The sequence below is a fragment of the Struthio camelus genome, chromosome 1, assembly GCF_040807025.1.
Source record: "Struthio camelus isolate bStrCam1 chromosome 1, bStrCam1.hap1, whole genome shotgun sequence".
NCBI lineage: Eukaryota > Metazoa > Chordata > Aves > Struthioniformes > Struthionidae > Struthio > Struthio camelus.
Genome location: NC_090942.1, coordinates 41,170,946 through 41,192,769, shown reverse-complemented (window position 1 = coordinate 41,192,769; position 21,824 = coordinate 41,170,946). Strand labels below are relative to the sequence as shown.

The 21,824-nt window shown below is 41.9% G+C and overlaps 1 protein-coding gene across 4 annotated transcripts in view; it reads left to right on the top strand.

The window, feature by feature from the left end:
• Positions 1-21,824, top strand: part of PTPRB (protein tyrosine phosphatase receptor type B) — a 69,693-nt gene that overhangs the window by 35,554 nt on the left and 12,315 nt on the right. For all 4 annotated transcript variants that reach the window (XM_009669591.2, XM_068935600.1, XM_068935592.1 and 1 more), the window contains 19 exons: positions 498-761; positions 1,840-2,103; positions 3,098-3,361; positions 4,100-4,363; positions 5,312-5,581; positions 6,213-6,476; positions 7,316-7,579; positions 7,933-8,214; positions 9,453-9,731; positions 11,658-11,807; positions 13,647-13,890; positions 15,026-15,132; positions 15,651-15,750; positions 17,505-17,588; positions 17,704-17,721; positions 17,838-17,919; positions 18,367-18,457; positions 19,799-19,875; positions 20,687-20,821. In XM_009669591.2, the coding sequence (XP_009667886.2) occupies positions 498-761; positions 1,840-2,103; positions 3,098-3,361; positions 4,100-4,363; positions 5,312-5,581; positions 6,213-6,476; positions 7,316-7,579; positions 7,933-8,214; positions 9,453-9,731; positions 11,658-11,807; positions 13,647-13,890; positions 15,026-15,132; positions 15,651-15,750; positions 17,505-17,588; positions 17,704-17,721; positions 17,838-17,919; positions 18,367-18,457; positions 19,799-19,875; positions 20,687-20,821 (3,503 nt within the window). The remainder of the gene's footprint in view (positions 1-497; positions 762-1,839; positions 2,104-3,097; positions 3,362-4,099; positions 4,364-5,311; positions 5,582-6,212; positions 6,477-7,315; positions 7,580-7,932; positions 8,215-9,452; positions 9,732-11,657; positions 11,808-13,646; positions 13,891-15,025; positions 15,133-15,650; positions 15,751-17,504; positions 17,589-17,703; positions 17,722-17,837; positions 17,920-18,366; positions 18,458-19,798; positions 19,876-20,686; positions 20,822-21,824) is intronic.

The window sequence follows — 21,824 nt, the reverse complement described above, 5'->3', positions numbered from 1 at the left end:
GTGGCAGTTCATTATAATTCATTATAATTATCGTCTCACGCTGTAATACCCCTGATAGTCTTGTACCTGAGACAGACTGATGGCAGCTCTGGCCATGTGCAGCCAGCAAGCTCGCCTTGTTGGCTTGAAAAACAAATTGCATTCCTGTTTTGGCCACTAGGCGTCAGAGAATTCATTGTAAATGGAATACATCCTAGCGTGGGCCTCAGCTCCATACAAGCACCTGCGGTTATTACTATCAGTGATGAATGGCAAGTTGCGAGGACGGCTCATCTTCTGGGATTTTAGAAGTGCTGGGATCGTGCCACCAAAGACAACAGCTTCCCTCACTGTACTCAAAAAAAGCAGGTGACTGCTGCTCCGTGGGAGTCAGTGCAGAGCTTCCGAGTTGTCCGAGTGGAGGCCTGTTTATTTTGCAGGGTCGCATTCCAGGCATTCTCACCACAATAGGATTTGGCTAGTAAAAGCTCTTCTGGTTTTTCCTCTTTGTTGCACAGTTCCTTCCAGCGTGACTGGAGTAACAGTAAATAACTCAGGTCGCAGTGACTACCTCAGTGTTTCTTGGCTGCCGGCTTCTGGAGACGTAGACAGTTATTTGGTAACACTCTCTCACGATGGCCAGATTATTCAGACTCTCACCATTTCCAAATCCTTCAGTGAATGCTCCTTCAGCAGCCTTACTCCTGGGACGCTTTACAATGTGATGATAACCACGAAGAGCGGCAAGTATGAGAATTATTCCTTCAGCCAGGAACGAACAGGTAAAGAGAGCTTCCGAGTGGACCCCATAACCATAACCCCTTTGGCCAGCTGTTACCAACAGTTGGTGAATATCTAGTCAAAACTGGGATGGGAGACTGGAGGTTGAAAACTACAGCCTTACAAACTTGGTCTTATTCTTATGCCCCTACTGCTGCTTTATGTCATACTAAATGACCTTAGCATGAATAAAAGTCAGCTGTCCTGATCCTTCTCCATTGAAGCTGATAGCAAAATCTCAGTGGCAAGGCCTCACAAAGCTGAAGTGTCACAGTGTCATAAAGAAAAGCACTGGGACTAAAGACAATAAGTCTGTTGGCCTGCCCAAAGAAAATAGCTTGCGCACCTCAGCAAAGCTTTTGAGCCTAAAATTAACAAGAGTGTAAGGATTTTTTTGTTTTGTGAAAGAGAAAAACCTAATAGAAGTGTGTGAATCCCTCTGACTGAGTAGAAAGCAGATGTCCATTTTGACTCAAATGCGTTTTCCTGCTCTTAGCCCCTCTGGCCCCTCACATGTATCCTGCAGAACATCCCCCCCCAAAAAGTTATTCAGACACTGAAAGAATGGAAGAGGAACTAGCTACTGAAAGTAGTAAGCTGCCATATAAATGAGTAACACCCATGTCTTTTGCTTTTGGTCATGCTGGATTCAAGGAGACAATAGCAGGAATAGAGACATTTCAGAGAAGGGTGGCAGTAATGAGGAAAAGCTTTCAGAAACTTCCTGCACGATTGAAAAGATTGAGACTTTACGCTTGGTAAACTAGCAAAATAAAAAAAAAAAACATGATAATGGGCTTTAAAATGACAAAGAATATCAAGACTGTGCATTTCTAGACTCCTTCCGATATAAGAGAAAATCCAGGAGATGGTTGTGTTATATGACATAAACCAGTCTCTAATGGAAACTGTAAAGTTACTATTTTAGAGGGGAGGCTATTGCTTAAATCCGTGTTGGGGGCTTTTTGCAGCTTCCTCAGAAATATCTGGTAAGGACCACAAGTACAATGCCCTACAGCAATTCCTGTTACTTCTGTAAGTTATTGATTTCTGAATCTTTAATTGTGTTTTTCCTTTCAGTCCCTTCAAGTGTTCAGGGACTTACTGTCAGCAATTCCGCAAGAAGTGACTACTTAAAGGTGTCGTGGTTACACGCCTCTGGAGATTTTGATAATTATGAAGTGATCATCAAGAACAACAATGACTTCATCCAAACAAAAAGTGTCCCTAAGGACGAAAATGAATGTGTGTTCACTAATCTGGTCCCAGGGAGGCAGTACAGTGTCACTGTCAGCACTAGGAGTGGGAAATATGAAACTAGTGCGAGGGTCTACGGCAGAACAAGTAAGTAAATACCCTAGAAACATCCTGAGGCACTCTAGGTAGAGAGCATATTTTTCTGTTTACCATACCTGGGCTCAAAAATCTTGTGTTATTTTAACATTGAACGCCGAGAGTGTGACTGTTCAAATGGCTGTCATTCTAAAAATGGAAAGCAGTACTTAGTTTGTGACTGATATTTAAGTTAACGAAAGGTAGAAAGTGAAAAGAGAGACCTGTGTTACGAACTTGGAACTCTTAAGTCTGAAGGCTTGGAAGACTGAAAGCCAGAGTTGTGCAGATTTCCACATCAGCCTATTATTTGTGCTTGAGCTAGGCCAAAACGTACAAGACTTTTTTTTCTGGTTGTGGATGCATATAGGGAGGAGACAAACTAGACCTCACTCTACCCAAAGAATTCACTTTGCTCTAGGAACTGGAGCTGTTGGAGAGCACAGGGCAGGAGCTGTAGGATGACTGGGTGTGAGCCAGCAGGGATCTGCATGCCGTCTGCCTGTCTTGACCTAGCATTACATTCAAGCTAATGAGCCATGCTAAGAAACTGAGTTTATTAACACAGATGCAGTGCTGGGCAAAAACAGCTGACCTGCATCTGGCAGGAGTTGGAAACTGTGTAGTGTGGTGCTGCATAACACAGACGGCTTGTCCCAGGTCTCTGCTAGCTCAGGTCTCTTTGCACCGTTTTCACTGTACAGATAGACCCTACCCTGTTTTTGTTGGCTTTGCAAGCTCCCTGCAGGCTCCGTTATTATTTGTTTATTATTTTTACACTGATAGTTTGTGGACTCCCTGTCCTGGAATAGGGCCTTCCAGTATTAGGTATGGTACAAACAACAAAAAAGCCACCTTTACAATTAAGTGCAATCTATTGCCTTTCCTGAGGAACTGAATGCAAAGTTTTAGCTCAGGAGCACGGTCTCAGAGCTGTTATTTTTTGGCTGTGATCTGCATAATGGTAATAAGTACTGAGAAATTTCCCATCTTTCCTCCTCCTCAGTGCCAGAGTCAGTAAAGGAACTGACTCTTAGTAACAGGAGCACAGAGGATCTGCAGGTAACTTGGTTAAAGGCTGAAGGGGACGTTGATAAATATGAGATTCAGCTGCTCTTCAATGATATGAAGATCTTCCCACCCATTTTCCTTGGAAATACCATTGAGAAGTATAAGTTCACAGCTCTGACTCCAGGACGTCTATACAAAATTCTTGTCTTGACAATCAGTGGAGATGCGCAGCGTGCTACTTTCATAGAAGGCCTAACAGGTAAGAAATAACATGGTATTTAAAGCATGCGTTGAAGCTTTTCTAGAGGAAAGAATGAGGAGCAGAAAATCAGGGCTGAACTGTGTTCTTATTTGAGCTGCTGTAACCCTGGCACAAAAACAGCAGATCTCATTGAAAACCATACTAGTACTTCAGCTAACTTGATCTTCCCTTAATAAACAAATGTCAGAGTCACCACTATTTGATTGTTGGCAGATAATCTGATTTGTTACGTGGAAAGGGTATTGAGATGCCAATGTTCAGGTTTCTGTTATTGGCATGCATGCCAGTTGTTTACTTAGGATCTCTGGCTAAATCGCTTAAGTTATTTTCTTCCTCTGTTTGCCCACTTTAAATGAATAGGCTAGATTGTAAGTGCAAAATGGCTAACTAACTGTGCAGAAAAAACCTTAGATTTTCTGAGATGTTTCTAAAACATCGTATGAGGAAGAGAGAGGTTATCCAGATAAAGAAAAAGGTTTATATCTTCCTGTAACTTACATTTTTTTGCTGTTGTTCCTGTAAAGGCATGGAATTGCTTTTCTAAAATGGCACAATCCTGCAAAAATGTCTGCAGTGTTATTGTGTTTACCCATACGAGTGAAATTATGTATACCTGCAAATGCTCTTCGTCCTTTGAATCATTTGCTTTAGCCATAAAAAAACAGTAGGAATTAAAAAGTTTGAATCAAACAGGAAATTTGTGAGCAGGTGCCTTTGTGTTCCTTTTCCTTCCAGTTCCAAGTGCAGTCAGAAACATTCACGTTTCACACAATGGCATGACAAACAGCCTGAAAGTGAGCTGGACTCCTGGAGGTGGAGACGTCGATTCCTACACAGTGACTATATTTCAGCAAAACCATCAGCTTGATTCCCAGAGTGTCTCCAAGCATGTCTCTGAGCTCATGTTTCACAAGCTGGAAGCTGGGGAGCAGTACCGGGTGGTGGTGCAATCTAACAGTGGCACCCTGCACAACAGCTTAGCAGCTTTTGGGAGAACAAGTACGTTTCTTTTGAGACAAGGAACAAGTTGCGTTATGACTTCCCAGAACCAGAGTCTTTATTTAATAAGTTACACGCTGCCTGTTTATGTAACCTACCAGTGGGTGTAGGGAGACCCAGACCTATGAGAAGATGTGCTTTTTTTTTTTTTTTTTTTATCACAAAGAGCATGGGTCCTCACTCTTGTAAATGCTTAAGTATGGCTCCATTGGTACTAGTGAGACTTGTCACATGAGGAGCTTTACCTTGGTAAATGTGTGCAGGATTCAGTTCTCCGGACCAAAGTGTGCCTTTGTGGGATTAATGCAATCCAGGCCTACCCAGCCCTGGCCTGTATCCATCTGACACACAGATCTACAGGAGTCCATGCGGTCAAATACTGCATGCCAGCAGAGCCCATTGCATATTCAAAGCTTCTTATGAAACGCCCCAAAATACTGTGTATCAACATATATGTGTGTAACACATACACAGTGCTACAGTTTGTTTTCAGTCCTTCCCCTCTCTTTTTTACCTGGCATTTGTTTGCTGTGGTGTTGACTTTTGTGCAGCACCTTCTAGGTCACATTGTCTATTCTGTTCTATTTACTCGTATTTTGCACTAATTTGTAACTTTTTTATTTTCCAGTTCTTTTCATATGCCTTTTTTAATATGTTTGCCAATTCATCCCACTTTCTATCTAGCTCCTTCTTTTCATGGTAATTTAAATATATCTCTTGCCTCTCCGTTTCCACTTCTGCTGTCCGTGATACTCTGTAACTTCATCTGACTGTATTTTATGTATAGGAATTATTTGCACATGCAAACACATGCGCAGACATCCCTATTCCCACAAATGCACATAAATATTTATAAAGAGATCCTCAGTTAATTACTGTACTCATAATTGTGTTTTGAGTGGTCCATGTTTCACCGGGTAATGTCCTGTCTTTAATTATTGCTTCCAGTTCCTGCCTCTGTCCAGGAATTGTTTGCCGATCATGCTTACAGCAGTCATTCCTTGTTAGTAACGTGGCAGAAAGCTCCTGGTGTAGCTGAAAGATATGACATTCTGCTCTTGAATGAGCAAGGAGTCCTCCTGAGCAACAAATCAGAGCCAGCTACTGCCAAACAGCACAAATTTGAAGATTTATTAGCTGGCAAGAAGTATAAAATACAAGTTTTGACAGTCAGTGGCGGGCTCTTCAGTAAACGAGCAGAAACTGTTGGTCGAACAGGTAATTAGAACATCTCCGTTTATTTATATTTTCCTCAGTCAGATATCATTAAATGCATGAATCATCTGTATATCTTGCTACTGGAAAGCTTCCAGTAAGAGCAGATTCCAGATATTTATGCATCCTTTTTCCTGATACGTGCTTGATATATGAAAGTGCAAATACTTAGCACAATAATGTGGTCATAGTTTATAACAAAGACATTAAACCAAAGTGCTGAGTGCTTCCCTCAGTCTGTCCATTATGGAACCACCTGAATTCTTTATTGTTATCAAGCTTTTAATTTACACAGTCTAAAGGCTCTTAGCCCAGGATTTGACATGAATATACAGGTCTAAGCTTTGATCTAAGTCTTGCAGTCTTTACTCAAGCCAAACTTCTTGTAGAAGTTAATGGAGAGTTCTGTGTGAGCACAGACTGCAGAACTGGGCCTATTGGGAAATACAAACATCTTGAAGAGACTCAGTGGCACCTCCATAAATGCTTTTCTCTTGCTTCTGAAAGTTGCCGTTGCCATTACTTAGCTGCTTGCGGCTTAATAGAAATGTATTCCGATAATGAGTTCTTGCTTTAGTAAAGATTCAGCTTAGTGCCTAGTGATATTTACTCTTGTGTTTATCCTTCTTTCCAGTTCCAGCAGCTGTCACAAATCTGAAGGTCACAGAGAGCACCACTGGCCAACTGTCCTTCAGCTGGACCACCTCACAGGGCGAGCTTGATTCGTATGACATCTTCCTATACAACCCAGACAAATCCCTTCATGACAGGATTTCAGGCGAACAGCACCTGCAGCAATGTTCGTTCCAGAACCTGCGGCAAGGCAGGATGTATCGAATGGTGATTGTTACCCACAGTGGAGACCTCACGAACGAGTCATCTGTCTTTGGAAGAACAGGCAAGAACATCTATCTCCAGTGTGATGTTCATGGGAGATACCAGTGAGCTAGTCCGAGTCAGATGTTCATGCTAGATTAGAACGACTGTTAGAAGTATCAAAATTGGCTCTTTTTACATGAAAAGCATTAAATGAAGGAGAAGGTAAATCCTGAATGATGTAGTTACAAGGGGGAAAATGAAGCAGAGAAGTTTATTATCTGCCTTTTAGCAAAGTCCTCAGGTGCTCAGATCAGGGGAAGAGCATACCAACGTACGCTGTGTAAGCCTTAAAGGAAAATGGCTGTCTCCCATCCTATTAGCAGTGTTAGTCTATGAGCATATGAGACAAAAAGGCAAAGCAAATAGGATTAATGGGGTAGTGAAGTAACACTTTTTTTCCTGTGGTGAGCTCTGGCTGCTCCTCTGTATTTATTCAGCCACACGTGGGAAGCAGAGTTCCCTAAGCATCTCTGACACTCTGTGCAACCCTTTATCCTCTGAGGCCACTGTATAGTAACCCACTGTGTACCACTGTCTCCGGATGGCGGTACACTTTCTTCAGTCACCTCAGGACTGGATGTTTCCAGGAACTGAGTGGGAAAAAGCTGCTTAGCATTTACAAAACTATCCATTATCAACATTTCAACTTCTTTTTTGGGACAATGGCAGTTCAGATTAAGAATCAAAACTATTGAAATGTAAATGTACTTTCTGATGGCTTTTTCACCAGCTGCGGTGTCTGTCTAGAATATTACATGGTTGCCATTATGAGATAAACATAAGGTTTGCTTGACCTCATTGCTCCTCCTCACCCTAAGGATGTTCTACATAAAGTAATATCTATCCCCTTTCTTTCAGTACCAGCCCCAGTTGTTGGTCTCAAGGCATCCAACAGAAATATGACAGACAGTCTGTGGTTCACCTGGGATCCAGCAGCAGGAGATGTCGACTTCTACGAGCTGAATCTTTATAACCCAAATGGGACACAGAAAGAAACATGGCATAGGAAAGACCTGAAAGAGTGGCATTTCCAGGAGCTTGTTCCTGGCAGAAAATACACCCTGGTTGTGGTGACTCACAGTGGTGACCTGACCAATACAGCAAATGCTGAAGGAAGAACAGGTAAAGGACACAAAAGCTTTGAGTTTTTAGTTTAGTCCCATCTGGCAGAATTAATGTCAGTTCACAGCTATGCAACAGACTTATTCTAAATTGTATTTATTATAAGAGTCACTAAAGGCATAGAAGATAAAGAATATCCCACCGAAGCACTGTTTCGCTTATGAAGGCTCGAGTATAAGTAATGGCTGTGGAAGTTACCACCCTTCAGCTAAGCTATAGTAACTGGTTATGTACGTGGGATAATGTAAACCACTTTGCGGTGCATGAAAATAAGTTGATTCATTTCATTTAGCTTGTGTAAAAATTTCATAAGAAACTTTCCGTTCTTTTTTTTTTTTTTTCTTTCTGTGTAGCACCCAGCCCTCCTAACACTGTGTCGTTTACTGATGTTGCAAACACTTCTTTATCAATCACTTGGCTGGGTCCCCCAGACTGGACAGACTACGATGATTTTGAGTTGCAGTGGCTCCCAAAAGATCCCCTCACAGTATTCAATCCCTACAGCAGCAGCAAATCAAAAGTACGCATCATGAATGGCTTGCGACCAGGAAGACTCTATGAGTTCAGTGTCAGAACTGTCAGTGGTGACAGCTGGAAGACATACAGTCAGTCACTGTCTGCAAGTGTGAGAACAAGTAAGTAATGCTTTCCATTGCACCTTAAAACTCCACGGAAGATGCAAAGCTGCAAATCTTACCAATGCCACTCACAGTCAGTAATTTCCATGAATAAATTCATGAATAACTGGCAAAGAATTCAACTGGATTCTAAAATGAGCCCTTGCTTTGTTCAAGATCCACTGTTTAAAGATTAGAAATGGAAATAGATAATGCAAACTTCAGATCCAGAGCGGGGCTGTTTGGCTGCAGTGTTTGAATCAATCAGTTTCAGGGATAAAACAAGCCTGAAGATCCAAAGTTCTTTGATATTAGGGACAGTAGGATACTGAAATTATCAAAATGTTTTTGAACAATCAGAGAGGAAGGATGAATGAAACCCTACTGGTCTAGATTTGAAACTGTGAAATCAGACTTTCATTGCTGTGTGTTTCTGACAGTCAGTGCTTGTGGATCCTCATCATCTCTAGCTTTGTCAGCCTCAGTAGCAGGCTGATGAAAAGGTGACATGGAATTATAAAAATAACTGGTCTTTGGAGAACTTTCATGGGGTGGGCTTCAGCTCCAGATTGACTCCAGTGTTTAGTAAACTGAATAGGTCATCAGACTTGATTCAGCATATTAAAATTAAAATGAGAGCCTAGCTACTTTTTTTAACCTGTATGTAAAACCACACTAAAATGTAGTTGTCTGCCATCTGAAGGTGAAATCCCATCCTTGTTATATGTCACATGTTGTAAATGATGTTCCAATATTACATAGACAAAGAATACCTCTGTGATATGCTTTAGTAATATGGATACACCACATCCTACCCAGCAAATCAAATCTGTCATGAGGTGACAATGTGGCATCAGTACTGACTGATACTGTTAACCAGATGTAGCCTCCGAATAAGTTGTAACAGAGTTCTAGAAATGCATTGCTTTCCAATGTTGCTGTTCTTGGTAAGAGTTCAGGGAGTGTTTTTTGTCAGCTTCTTTTTACAATTAATTACTGAAGCTTCAGAAGCATGATGAGCTTGTCATGACTAGCTCCAATTTCAGAGGGCTAGAATGAGTGAGACCACCTTGCCTGAAGCCAGGCAGACAGCACACATTTGTAGGAGAGGTGGGAATTCTGGCTCCCGGCCTCCTGCTGTAGTCAAATTGTTACTGTGGAGTCTAGGGATGATGTCTGAGCTCATAGGATGAGCAGAGAGTATGAAATGCCTGTCCCCTTTCCCACTGAGCTTCAACTTTTCAACATTTCTCTAGAACCAGACAAGATACAAAGTCTTCATTGTCGGCCCCAGACCTCTACTGCCATCGCATGTTCTTGGACTCCTCCTGATTCTGACTTTGATGGATATAGTGTTGAATGCAAAAAAATGGACACTCACGAAGTGGAATTTTCCAAAAGGATAGAAAAAGACAAATCTCTACTTAATATCATGACCCTCGTACCCCACAAACGATACCTGGTGTCCATCAAGGTGCATTCTGCAGACATGACGAGTGAAGTAGTTGAGGACAGCACCATCACAATGATTGACCGTAAGTGGAACACAGAGTCACTGTAGCAGGAAGCGGTGAACAGCAATAAACAATCGCTTGTGTTGGGTAAACAGCAAAAGAGGTTCTGAACTCTGCAATTGCCAGTATGTGGCCTAAATAGGGAGAGCTTCTCCTTTGGCCCCTCTTGTGAGAGACCATGCAGGATTTTAACTATATTGCCTCTTATTACATTGAAAACCTGCTTATTTGGCTCATCCACTAAATATAGCCAGTGAAACATTAAAACTATCCTGTCACTCATGATGTGCAGCACCAAAGATGTCATCTTTATCACACAGCTTTACTTCTCCTCATTATTGCTGCTTGGCCCCTTTTCCGTATCTGTTTCCCCTCACACTGAGTAGCCATCCTCAGCACAAGGAAGAACACAGAGTCCTCAATAAGGATTTTGGACTGTGGCATTGGGGCCTCTTTGGGCTCTCTGTCCTTTCCTTCAAGATGCTACCTTACCAAGTCACCTGGAAGATATATTGCTGGGAGAGGATTATGGAGTTTGGAAGCATGTGCTTTGAAACTGCTTCTGCACTTTCTCCACCCTTGGGCTGTTGATATGCTTCTTCCACTTGTGCAGGGTGGAGGGTGGTGACAGCATACGCCAATACCGCTGTGTTGCGAGGCATCGACTTCTCCCCAGCTGACTGCCTGCAATTGTTGGCCCTAGAGCAGCTCCAGCTTGCACAGCGCCTCTGGATTCGGTGGCATAGCACAGTGCAGGGGCCTGAACAGCTCCAGGGTTGAATTCATAAAGCACAGGAAGGCCAGAAGGTCTATTCAGTGATGCCTCTGTGGCTGCTTATTAAAAGCCACATTTTTGTGATATGCTAGATCATATAAATTACGTTTGGTTTGGGAGCTAGTGAGCTAAGCTACAGAGTTCAGACAACAGCCCACCTTCTCCCCTCCCCCATTAATTGCCTGTTAATTGCAACCATGTTGTCTCCTTCCTCTACCACAAAAGATGCTACAAATTCAGATTTAGTAAGAAGTAACTACTCATGTCACAAAAGCGAGACCAAGTCCTATCTGAAGGTTAGCTATTCCACGTTTGTTCTGACCACTGCTGCCCTCCCAGGCTCTGGTTAACACTGGAAGCCCTACCTCAAGGGAACACAGCTCTTCCTAAAAAATTGCAGCCTGGCTTTGTAGATCTAAGAGATTTAGCTAAGCATCATATAAACATGTGAATTATTGATTCTTTTTCAATCTGAAATTTTTTGAAGTTCAGCTCCCTGCTTACGTGTTAGATATGTTTTCCATACATGCTATATAGATTCAGTAATACAGATTTTTAAAAGGTTTAGCAACATAGGCCCTTAAAATCACCACCTTTTACTGCATTATTCCTGTGAAGGCTTGTCCCTAGATACTTTGCTTTCCAGTTTAGTTCTGCCTTGCCATTGTTTGAGGTGTAGCTTTTCATCATACAAAGAACATTTCCAATGGAAATTCTGCAGTCAGTCCGTGACGTGGTACTCTGTAGTTGAGTGCTGTGTCTGACTGAATCAGTGCTGTTCCTCTGGGAAGGGAAGCAGAAATCTAGATGCTTTAATAACTTTCTGCAGTGAGTGTGCTAATTGGCCTCCAAATACCTGGCTTGAACCTGTGAACAAATGTCATTTTTAGCAGCTACAATTTCTGATTTCATAGATTTAATGAGACTTTAATGCATTTCCGTATGGGCTTCTCTAGGAATTTCTACTGAGGAGCTGCCATGGTTATTATGGCTAACTCACTGCTGGCTTGTTTCATCCTTTGGCAGTTTCCCTGTGGGAGGTGAAGACTTCCATGATTACAAAGAGAACAGAGCAGAGCTGTATTACAAGCTGCATTTTCATTACTAACTAGTTCAGTCTCACAACAAATACATATTTAATGCTCTTAGGGTTTCTTTTTTTAATTCTTCAGGTCCCCCTCAGCCACCTCCAGACATCCGAGTGAACAAAAAAGATGTGCTGATTACCAAATCCTCCATCAACTTTACTTTTAACTGCAGCTGGTTTAGCGATACCAATGGAGCTGTGAAGTACTTTACTGTAGTTGTCAGAGAGGCTGATGGTAAGTTTCATGATTTAATAGCACTCTTTCTGTACATAACCTGTATGAGTTACGCAGGGAGGCACACCGCATCAGTACACAGCAAAAAAACCTTCTCATCTAGTGGCTGGGTTTCATCAGAGGTTTTGGATCTATACCTACCCCTCAGCCTGGGGACTTGTGCACTCAGTCTTCTGCTTAAAGGGTCAGCAGGAGCTGCAGAGTTGCATTCTGTGCTCTGGGATACATACGCTCACATGTAAGTCTGGGAAGCTTCCACAGCAGGAGACTCATGCTGGATGCCATTGGCAGTGCACACAGAATAAACCGCCTTGCTATGCATGGATCTCAAAAGGTAGTTTGGATGTTAGGTAATAACATATTTGAGTCTATCTTTCTTGCTCTTAGAGCACTCCATTAAGCCTTACTAAGAAGGCAGAGGTAGCATGATCCAGGTGTTGTTTGCTTACTGAGGAAAATGACTTTGTGTGCAGCACTGTAAAATGGAGCAGAAATTATCCTTGTAGCATGCATGTGAACCTCCTTTTCTGCAGCTGACCTATATATGACAAAGCAGATGGATGTCTCAGCAATTAATATGCTGTTTTTAGAAGTGGGTTTATTTCCTGACATGCCAGGACATATTTTTTGACCCCTGAGCAAGTTTCTTAATCTCTCTGTCCATCAGCCCCTAGCTAAAAAAGCAGAGATGATATTTCCACTGCCTGCACTGTCTGTCATGTGTGTGCAGATTGCAACAGCCTTTGAGACAGGGACTACTTGGTGCCATGCTTTTGTCTACCTGAATCTTTGGCCTATATCATGAGTTTGTTTTCAAGGGGCTCCTGTCATTTCTTGTTGCAGTTTTCCTCTGCACACACTAGACTTGTTAGTTTGGGATTTTTTTACTTGCTTTATGAAATAGCAGGTGGTAGGAGCCAGGATTCTGATCACAGAGATTTCCAGCAAAAGCGCAGAGAGATGCTATAGCATTAAACTCAGCCAGTACATACCTATTCCAGCATTGTATCTGGAAAAGTTGCAGCCAGCTACAGTCTCTACCCAGACAAGGCTACATCAAAACAAAACTGTCTCCAGATAGAGAGATGGTTATGTGATATGTTTGTTCAAATGGGAGATGCTGTGCCTGTGTTCAAAACTAAAATTTATTTCAAAGAATCCTGCCACAAGTCAACAAGGTGTAGAGCATTGATAATTTAGAGCAATACCCAGCCCTGTTCTTAAAGCATCATTCTCAGTGAAGCAAATTTTTGAGTTTGTGGAGACCCATTACACGAAGAGAACAGTGTTTATGCAGTGTAATCATTTTGCACAGGAGATGGATTAGCTGCATATTAGAAGCTTTTGGAATGCAAGGGTAAGTTCATCTTGAGATATAGGATTTCCTGTGTGCAGGTTCATGTCTGCTGTGGGAATCACGCGTACCCATTTTCTTCTTTGGACTTTACAATCATTATGCTGTAAAACTAACCTGGTCATTAACAGTTGATAAAGCTATGGTTAACAGTTTATGTATTGTGTGTCCTCCATACTACTCACAGATCTTTACCACAGAAAGGTAAGACATATAATTCTCTGCTTGGCAGATGGGAAAACTGAGGTCTATTGAGGAAATCTGTCTGAAGTTTCTCCCCAAAATAATAGCAAGGTTGGTACTAGAAGCTAGGTACCCTAACCACTGCAGCTTTGTACTCACAAGGTAGCCTGTGCAGCCCTCCAAGGAATGCTAGAAAGTTGGATAACGTTTAATATGTCTATCAACACCTTGATCCTATAATACTGTATCCCATTAATGGTTGTGGCAAGTAAACCATCTCTTCCTCTCTGTACATGATGTAGGTAGTGAAGGACCAAAGCCTGACGAGCAGCACCCATTACCTTCCTACCTGGAGTACAAACACAATGACTCTATACGCATCTACCAGACAAATTATTTTGCTAGTAGATGTGCCGAAAGCCCTGACAGTGACTATAAAAGCTTTGACATTAAGCTCGGAGCAGAAATGGAAAATCTGGGAGGAAAATGTGATCCGGATCAGCAAAAGTTCTGCGATGGGCCCCTAAAGCCTCGGACTGCATATAGGTTAGATTTATTGTGATAATTGTGTTCTGTCAATTATTAGTCACAGTGCTATCTGGAGGCCTGATGCACTTGAGCTTCTGTAGATTAATAACTGGGTTGTACAATGTTCTCTGCATTTCACTGTGCAATTCGTAAAAGTTTTATCCTTGCTCCCCAGTTCCACAGATTGTATATAAACTGTTCCCTCAGTAGCCTGGGAGTGTTACAATTCATTATGTACAAAACTCGATGCAGTGAATAACTTTCTTTATCTCCTTCAGTTTTTTAGAGAGTTTTCATACAGTTACTAAATCTCTCTTTGGAAAAAATTTAAGACCATCAGCTAAGTCAGAAGAGTACTTAACAGGAGAAAGCAAGGCTGGTTCATTGTTCCTCAGTTTCTTTAGTCCCCCTGCACACCTGTTCTTTGGAGAGCTGGGCCTCAGTTATCTGTAGAGGATGGAACAGGGCTACTGCCATGACCAGGCTCACCAGTTGCCCAGGCTGTGAGACTGCAAATATGAGCTGTGGAGCAGCTCAGTCACACTCCTTAAATAGGCAAATACTTTCCCAAGAGGTCTGCGAGTCGCCCACTAGGCAGCCACAGGCACACAAGGCAGGTGGCAGGCAGAGCCCATCATGGTTCTCAGCTTCTTTCATACTCACTAAAGTATGAAAGAGGAGCTGAGGAGCTCCTACAACAGACCATGCTCATTAGGGCACATTTCCCAAAACTTCAGTTTGGGAATTACCAGTGGAACTAAGTAGACTGTAACATTTCTCCATTAGCACTGCCAAGCCTGGCCATGTGAAGAGGAAGCATCTCACCACTGAGTAGCCTTCCTGAGTCCTCCCACCACTGTGGCCACTTCTGCTGGCCCTGCCTTTGGACACGGTCAGACTGTGTGCGCCAGCAGCAAAATCCCCCTCTGTTGCCTCTGCCAGGGCACCCCTGAGGCCTCCATCCCTACCGGCTTGGCCAGGATTCCCCGCACCCAGCTGTGGGTACTTAAGACAGACACCTACATAAAGAGCTGTCTGTGGTCAGTAGAAAGTTATTAGTTATCTCTAGTGGGTTCCTAGGTTAACCTTTATTTTTCTGCTACTGGCTGTGAACATCTGCTGACCTCTAACTGTAACTGTACTATTTTTTTAGGATCAGTATACGAGCTTTCACCCAGCTCTTCAGTGAAGACCCAAAGGAACTCCCTACACCACTCTTTGCAGACACCTTCTTCTCTTTACCAATCACTACAGAGTCAGGTTAGTTTCAGGCTTATTTTTCAGTCACAATAACAAGTGTTTGAATGTGTACTATACCTGAAAGCCATCTGGCATCCAGAGCTATTTCTGGGGAGTGGAACAAAAACAAATAATTATGCAGTATCCTGAAAGCTACTTTGAAATGAGGTTGGAGCCATGGCTTATCCAATCTTAGTTTGAAAATCCAGAGGACTGCTTGATAGAGTTGCTGGCAGCAGAAGAAAGGGCGAATGTTCGGTGAAGTTATGACCAATAAAGTTTCAATATATAACAGGACCCAGCTCCCAGATATTGGGGCTCTGCCTTTTTTTACTATGGTTGGGAGTAAAAGATTTTGCATGAGGTTTGGAAAAAAAGGCGTAGAAAATGAAGGCCTGCCTTAGCCAATTGTTTAGATGCCTTAAATTTCTTTATATTCTCTTTAGCTGTGATAATAAGGTATTTCTCAAAAGTTGCTGTTCTCCTGATTCTGTCAAATCTTTTCCTCAAAACATATGAATGCACTATTTTGTTTCTAGAGTCGCTCTTTGGTGTTATTGAAGGTGTGAGTGCTGGCTTGTTTCTCATTGTGATGTTAGTGGCTGTTACTGCTTTGTTTGTCTGCCGGCAAAAAGTTAGGTAAGTTGAGTTCTTTTATCAGTCTCTGTTATGAAGTCAGGTCAAATTGTATGGTGATTTGAGCAATATAGTATTTAAAGCAAATTGGAAGAATGCACTGAATAATTTTTAGAAAAATGACAGATGAAATCTAGGTCCCCCAACATCTGTATGCATTGAATATAGAACTAATGACTTACTTACATTTTAGGAGATCTGTATAATCTTGGTAAAAGAGTCAAATACTCACTGATGTTAGCAAGAATTATCTCATAGAGGATCCCCACAACTTTTATTTTTCAGTAGAAATGTTTGAGTATTTCTGAAAGACTGATTCATCATCCAAACTCAATGGCATTTTGTCAAAACTAAAATGTTTCATCGGATTTTCATCTACGTTTTAGGCAGAAAACTCTTGAAACAATTCATTTAGACTTTATCATTTCATTCAAAAACCTTAAAATGTGAAATTACCTCAGTGTCAAAAAGATTAGTTTAAACTTTACTTCTCAGCTTCCTGTTGATTATAGTTGTGTATTTTACACTATAGATGCATTTCAAATAATGAATTTTCAATATATTTAAGTGGTGAAATAATGTCTCCAATCTGAAAAAACGCCGTATCCAGTGAAAGCATTTTAAATGACTGAAAGAGATATGACATTACTGATAAGAAATTCCTTGCGGCTTCCAAAACAAAAAATTTTAAACATTTGTGTTACATGGGAAAGTTTGAAAATCTGAAATTCAGCTCATCCTCTGACACAGAATTAAGTTTGTTTTATTTTGAATTTGCCTTTTCAAATGTCAGAATTTCCCATAGAACAAAAACTATTTTCTGACCAGTCCTAGCTCTTAGCCAGAATGGAATTGCCCTTTAACAAGGCTACTCTTAGACTCTTTTGGTCAAATTCTGTATATTCCTCTATGTGCCATCAAAAAAAAAAAAAAGAAAAAGAAAAAGAAAAAACATGAATCAGTAGCAATAGTGAATAAAGTCTACTTTTGCATGTATAGTTTTGTGCACCATCTCAGTGCATAGTGACATATAGAGCATGCATAGATTAGTTTAACATGTTGTTTCCCTTGCACATCTCATTGCAATTTTTTAGTGTAGACAGGATTTCAGATAGAGTGTGATTTCTCAAGAGTTACGTACCCAGCAGGACTGCAAGCACCTGGTGTAGTTTTCCTTATCATACGTGAGGAGAAAAGGCTTTCTAAGGGCGGTATGTTGAAGGAGGAGATGGCAGTCAAAGGAAGAAAGACAATGCTAACCATATGGAATCAGGACCACTCCACGTGGCTTTCCCAAAACCTGCTATGGTGCTCCCATTTACTCTGGTTGTGAACCTGGGCATATGCTAGAGGCTTCATCTACAGAATGGGTGTGCTGGAAGCTGTAGTCCTTCTACAGCTCACTACCTACATGTTTTTCCACCCTGCATGTAGAGGGTCAGCTGACTTAGGGCCTATCTTAACACAGGATGCCTTCCTTAATGACAGGCTGGGCTGTGGATGTTTGAGAGCAGGAACAAACTCTTATTGCCTGGTAGTGATCCTGTACTTGCATCACTATCACCAAACTAAAATACAAGAAAGTTGTGCCATGGCAAAGAATGGCATCCCCATTATCAGGGCCACAAATCAAAATAGATTTTTTAAATTCCCTTTTTTTCCAGCTTACTAATGTAAGGTTTGTTACTGGCAGCTGTTACCTATATTGAAGCCATAATGGTAAAACAGAAATGAAAATACCTTTCCTCCTATTCCAGCAATGGCCATGAGAGACCTACAGCAAGGCTGAGCATTCGCGGGGACAGGCCACTCACAGTCCATCTGAACTTGGGGCAAAAAGGGTAACATCAAAAGTTTTGTTTCTAAGAGCACTATTTTAACATGGCATCATGGATGAACTGTCCGTTCGGTCACTCACTGATGAAGTGTTTCTTTTTCTTTTGAAAACATTTCTAGGAACCGTAAAACTTCCAGGTAAAGATAAATATTTAATTACTTAAAATACCTTCTTTATAGCCAGTTGGATAAATTATGACTTTGATTCATCCTGTGGTAACTGGATTTTTTTTTCCTCCTGTTGAACATTCTAGTCCAATCAAAGTCAGTCAGTTTGAAGCATACTTCACCAAACTCCAGGCAGACTCCAACTACCTCCTGTCCAAGGAGTATGAGGTAGGAACAAAATGCAGACAAAGGACTCACTTTATGAAGTGGGGGGCTGGCTGAATCAATGGGTTAATGCATTAGAAAGACCTATATTTGTTTGTCCTATTCATACAAATCAAAATAAGCTTGAGAGTCTCACCTGAGCTCTGCTTGTCCTAATGCTGATACCAGCTCTTCGTCTGGCAGAGCATCTTCTGTTTAGCAGTCTCTGCTAGATATCTACCTAACTGAGGCCAGGAACATTCAGTTGCCTGGCATATCTATGTGATAAAGCATGGACAGCACCTGCCAGTCACGTGCTTGCCTTAAACCAGTGTGATTAGCTGTTTCAGTCTGAGTAAAAAAAAATATTCCCTGTCCATGACCTTTGAGAGCTGATAAGTAGTGTCCCTCAGTGCTGTCACATCCTTTAATTATTTTCACCTCACATTTTATTTCCACTTTTTTTTGCAGGACTTAAAAGATGTGGGTCGAAACCAGTCGTGTGACATAGCACTTCTGCCAGAGAACAGAGGGAAAAATCGATACAATAATATATTGCCCTGTGAGTTTTAGGTTGGATTGTGTAATATTGCATCACATGAGTTATTTTTCACATTTTTCAGCAAAAGTAGTGGAATAGAGTATGTAGCCAATCCCTTCCCTCCTTCCTGTCAGAGATGAAATACCTCTGCCAGCCCAGGTCCTGGTGCTTGGAGGCAGATGATGGATGGCCCTGAATGGCTTCACGCAGACCAGTAATTTCATTTCACGCTAGAGATGTAATGGCTAACGTTCACTCTAGAGAGAAAAAGCTGCAGCTATTATGGGCATTCAGTCAGTGCTGATAACAAGGGTAGTAGAAATAACAGTAGAGTTGTTTACATATGGGGTAGCTTCCATTCAGTACTTTCTGACAGACACATTGACTCAGTTTCTTCCTCAGAGGACACAGCAAACCTACTACACAGTGTAGAGCTAGAGAGTTTCTGCATGGCAGTGTATATCTCTACAAGATATACAGTCCCAGTTCTTACAATATGCAAAACATGAGTGTGAGGTTAGCGCTGCTGCCCTGGGGTAAGACCTGTCATCAAAGGTTGCCCCTTTCATTCCCTTACTTGGCATTTCTGGAATTGTCACATCCTGTGCGTTGAGGACAAATCCCACACGACTGGCTCTTCCTCATGCTGCCCTGCCACTGCGCCTTGTATACACTCATAGCACAGCCTCGCAGCATCTGCCTTCTGCCTGCCAGGCTGGGCTGGGGAACGTGCTCCTGATCCAGATCTCGTGCTCAAAGCTGTGCAGTATTCTTGCCAGCCATAGCTTCCCCATCACATGTCCATCCCCCGACGCGCCTTCCCTCTTCTCATGACACATGACGTACAAGAAAGTCCTTCTGATGCAGATCCTACGTGGCATTATCTCACGAATCAGAGACCTGGTAGCTTGGGGGCTCTGTACCTCTCTGTAGTACTGGAGATGCTGCTGCTCCTGGGGAAGACAGCTGGCCTCCTCACTCAGCTGGGCACATCACTGAAGCTCTGCCACTCTTTCAAGGGCAGCGCTGGGCACTGCCCTTCAGTACAGCATGCTGCTGTCAGGAACAAAGGAGGATGCTGTTGTGGCTCTTCCATTACCGTAACAAGTCCTGTGCAACTCAGCAGAGGAATTTTTCGGGATTCACTGCTTCCGTCTCACCCCCTCCATCTCAGAGCGTTTGGAGCACTCCGCAGCACTCCAGGATGAAAGAGGCAATGCAAATATAAACAGTTACCCCTCTAAATTAGTCCTGCATATAAAATCCCCATAAAAATCCTGCCAGTCCTTTCACAGATACATTTCTACAAATGGGGGAAATCAAGACCTAACCGTAAGTCTCTTGTAATCAATGTCTTCCTAGATGATACATCAAGAGTGAAGCTTTCCAATGTGGACGATGACCCTTGCTCAGACTACATTAATGCAAGCTACATACCAGTAAGTGACTCAAGGATGTTATTTTACTGCCCTTTCTCCAGTGGTAATTTGTCCTTCATCTAAAACTGAATATGCAGCTGGATGCTTAAGGCTCCCCTCCTTCATTTATTCACTTTAGCTAAAAGTCTGAGAACTCATTTCGTGGGTGTGCTGAAAGGCTGTGTCTGACTGCCATTAAGTTAACTGTGAGTGATTTAGCCAGCATTTAAGGCCACTTCCTTGGACTGCTATAGTTATATAAAACAGCAGGTTTAATTGGCCAAGGACATATTTTCAAAGGTCACTGATTTTATAGAGTGTCCACAATAGCTGTAGTTATCACTGCAGGTGGCATCCTCATTGTGGAACTGTAGCTCATCCTGACAGTGCTTGCACCTTGCAGGATGATGAAACTGGCTGAGTTTACAATAAGGCCCTTTGCCAGAGAATTGTGATTGAGAGTAGCAGTGGCCTCAGCAATTCAGATTTCAAGCCAGAATTCAGCTAATTTATTAAAGAGTAAAAATAAAACAAAAAACCGTAGTAGTTCCAAAATTGCTTGAGACAGTGCTGAACATAGTATGACAATGAAAAGCTGTGACTGCCACAGAAAGAACAGTATTTAGATACACTGATGCAGTGTCTTCTTTTTCTCTGCTCCCACCAGCCTTCTGCTTCTAGGGCCAAGGCAGCCCTTTAGCTCTCAAAGCTATTGTCCCAGCAAGGACACTGCCGTTGCAGAGCCCTGGGTGCAGCCCCATGGCTCATTTCATTGCTAGAAGATCTGTTTTTCTGCCTTGATAGAAACTAACAGAGTTCCCTGTATTTGCAGGGCAATAATTTCCGCAGGGAATACATAGCAACTCAGGGCCCTTTGCCTGGCACCAAAGATGAGTTCTGGAAGATGGCATGGGAACAAAACGTTCACAATATCGTCATGGTAACCCAGTGTGTCGAGAAGGGCCGGGTAAGCAGTGACTCTACCTCATTATTAATGATTGTTTTAACATTTAGTAAATGTTTATGCTTATTATTTGCATCACACTACAACACCAAAGGCCCCAGTCAAGGAGACAACAAAATACAGTAAGAGGCAAGAGCTATAATCTAAAGACAGGATGGATTAAGGCTGTGAAGGGAGGATGCAGTGACCATCACCATGTCACAGCTAGAGCTAGAAACAGACCTCAGTGCTTCTGGTGTTTAGTCTAGCTCACTAGTACTAATATAGCTCCCTTAAGCATGCATAGCATACAAGGGCAAGAAAAATAAGAAACACTTTCTCGTCTACAAAGGGCATGACATCTGGAAGACAAGTGACGTTGCTTGCATAAGTGCTACTCAAATGAGTGGGAAGACTTGAAAAATGGGTGGGGATGTGTGAAAACAAAGGTGGCAACAAATCAAGATCAGCAGATAAAATGGTAGCCATCACATGCGCTTCATGATACCTTCTGGTCTAATTTTCTTACATTTAGGAGATTATGACTGAGTGACTCTAGACTTCCTATCTATTTCGTTAGCCATGACAGTTCCCTAAAACTTATGGATCCATACAGAAAATGAAGGACCATGAAAATATTTTTCATGAATTTTAGAGAAAGTAGAAAATGGAGGTGTTCTTAATTAGTTTCCTGTGCTTCCTCCCACAGAAAAGTAATAAGAAGTCACCTGAGTGTATTTTATTTTTAAGCCTCTATGCATTGCAAGTGAAAATCCAGACCAAGTTCCTTCTATTCTCAAATCCTTTTGAAAATCTGTATCAGGTTGGGTGGAAACATGCAGGACTATCTCCAGCCCCATCTACTTACAATATCAAAGTAGCATCTGCTTATAGTTGATTGTTATAAAATTATTTTTCCTCTTTTTCTTGCACTGCAATGAGTAGCAAGGTAGTTTAAAATGCTAGTATTTTTGTTGCCAACGTCACATCACGAGCTGTGAAGGGCTTTTTAACAGAAATAAAGCAC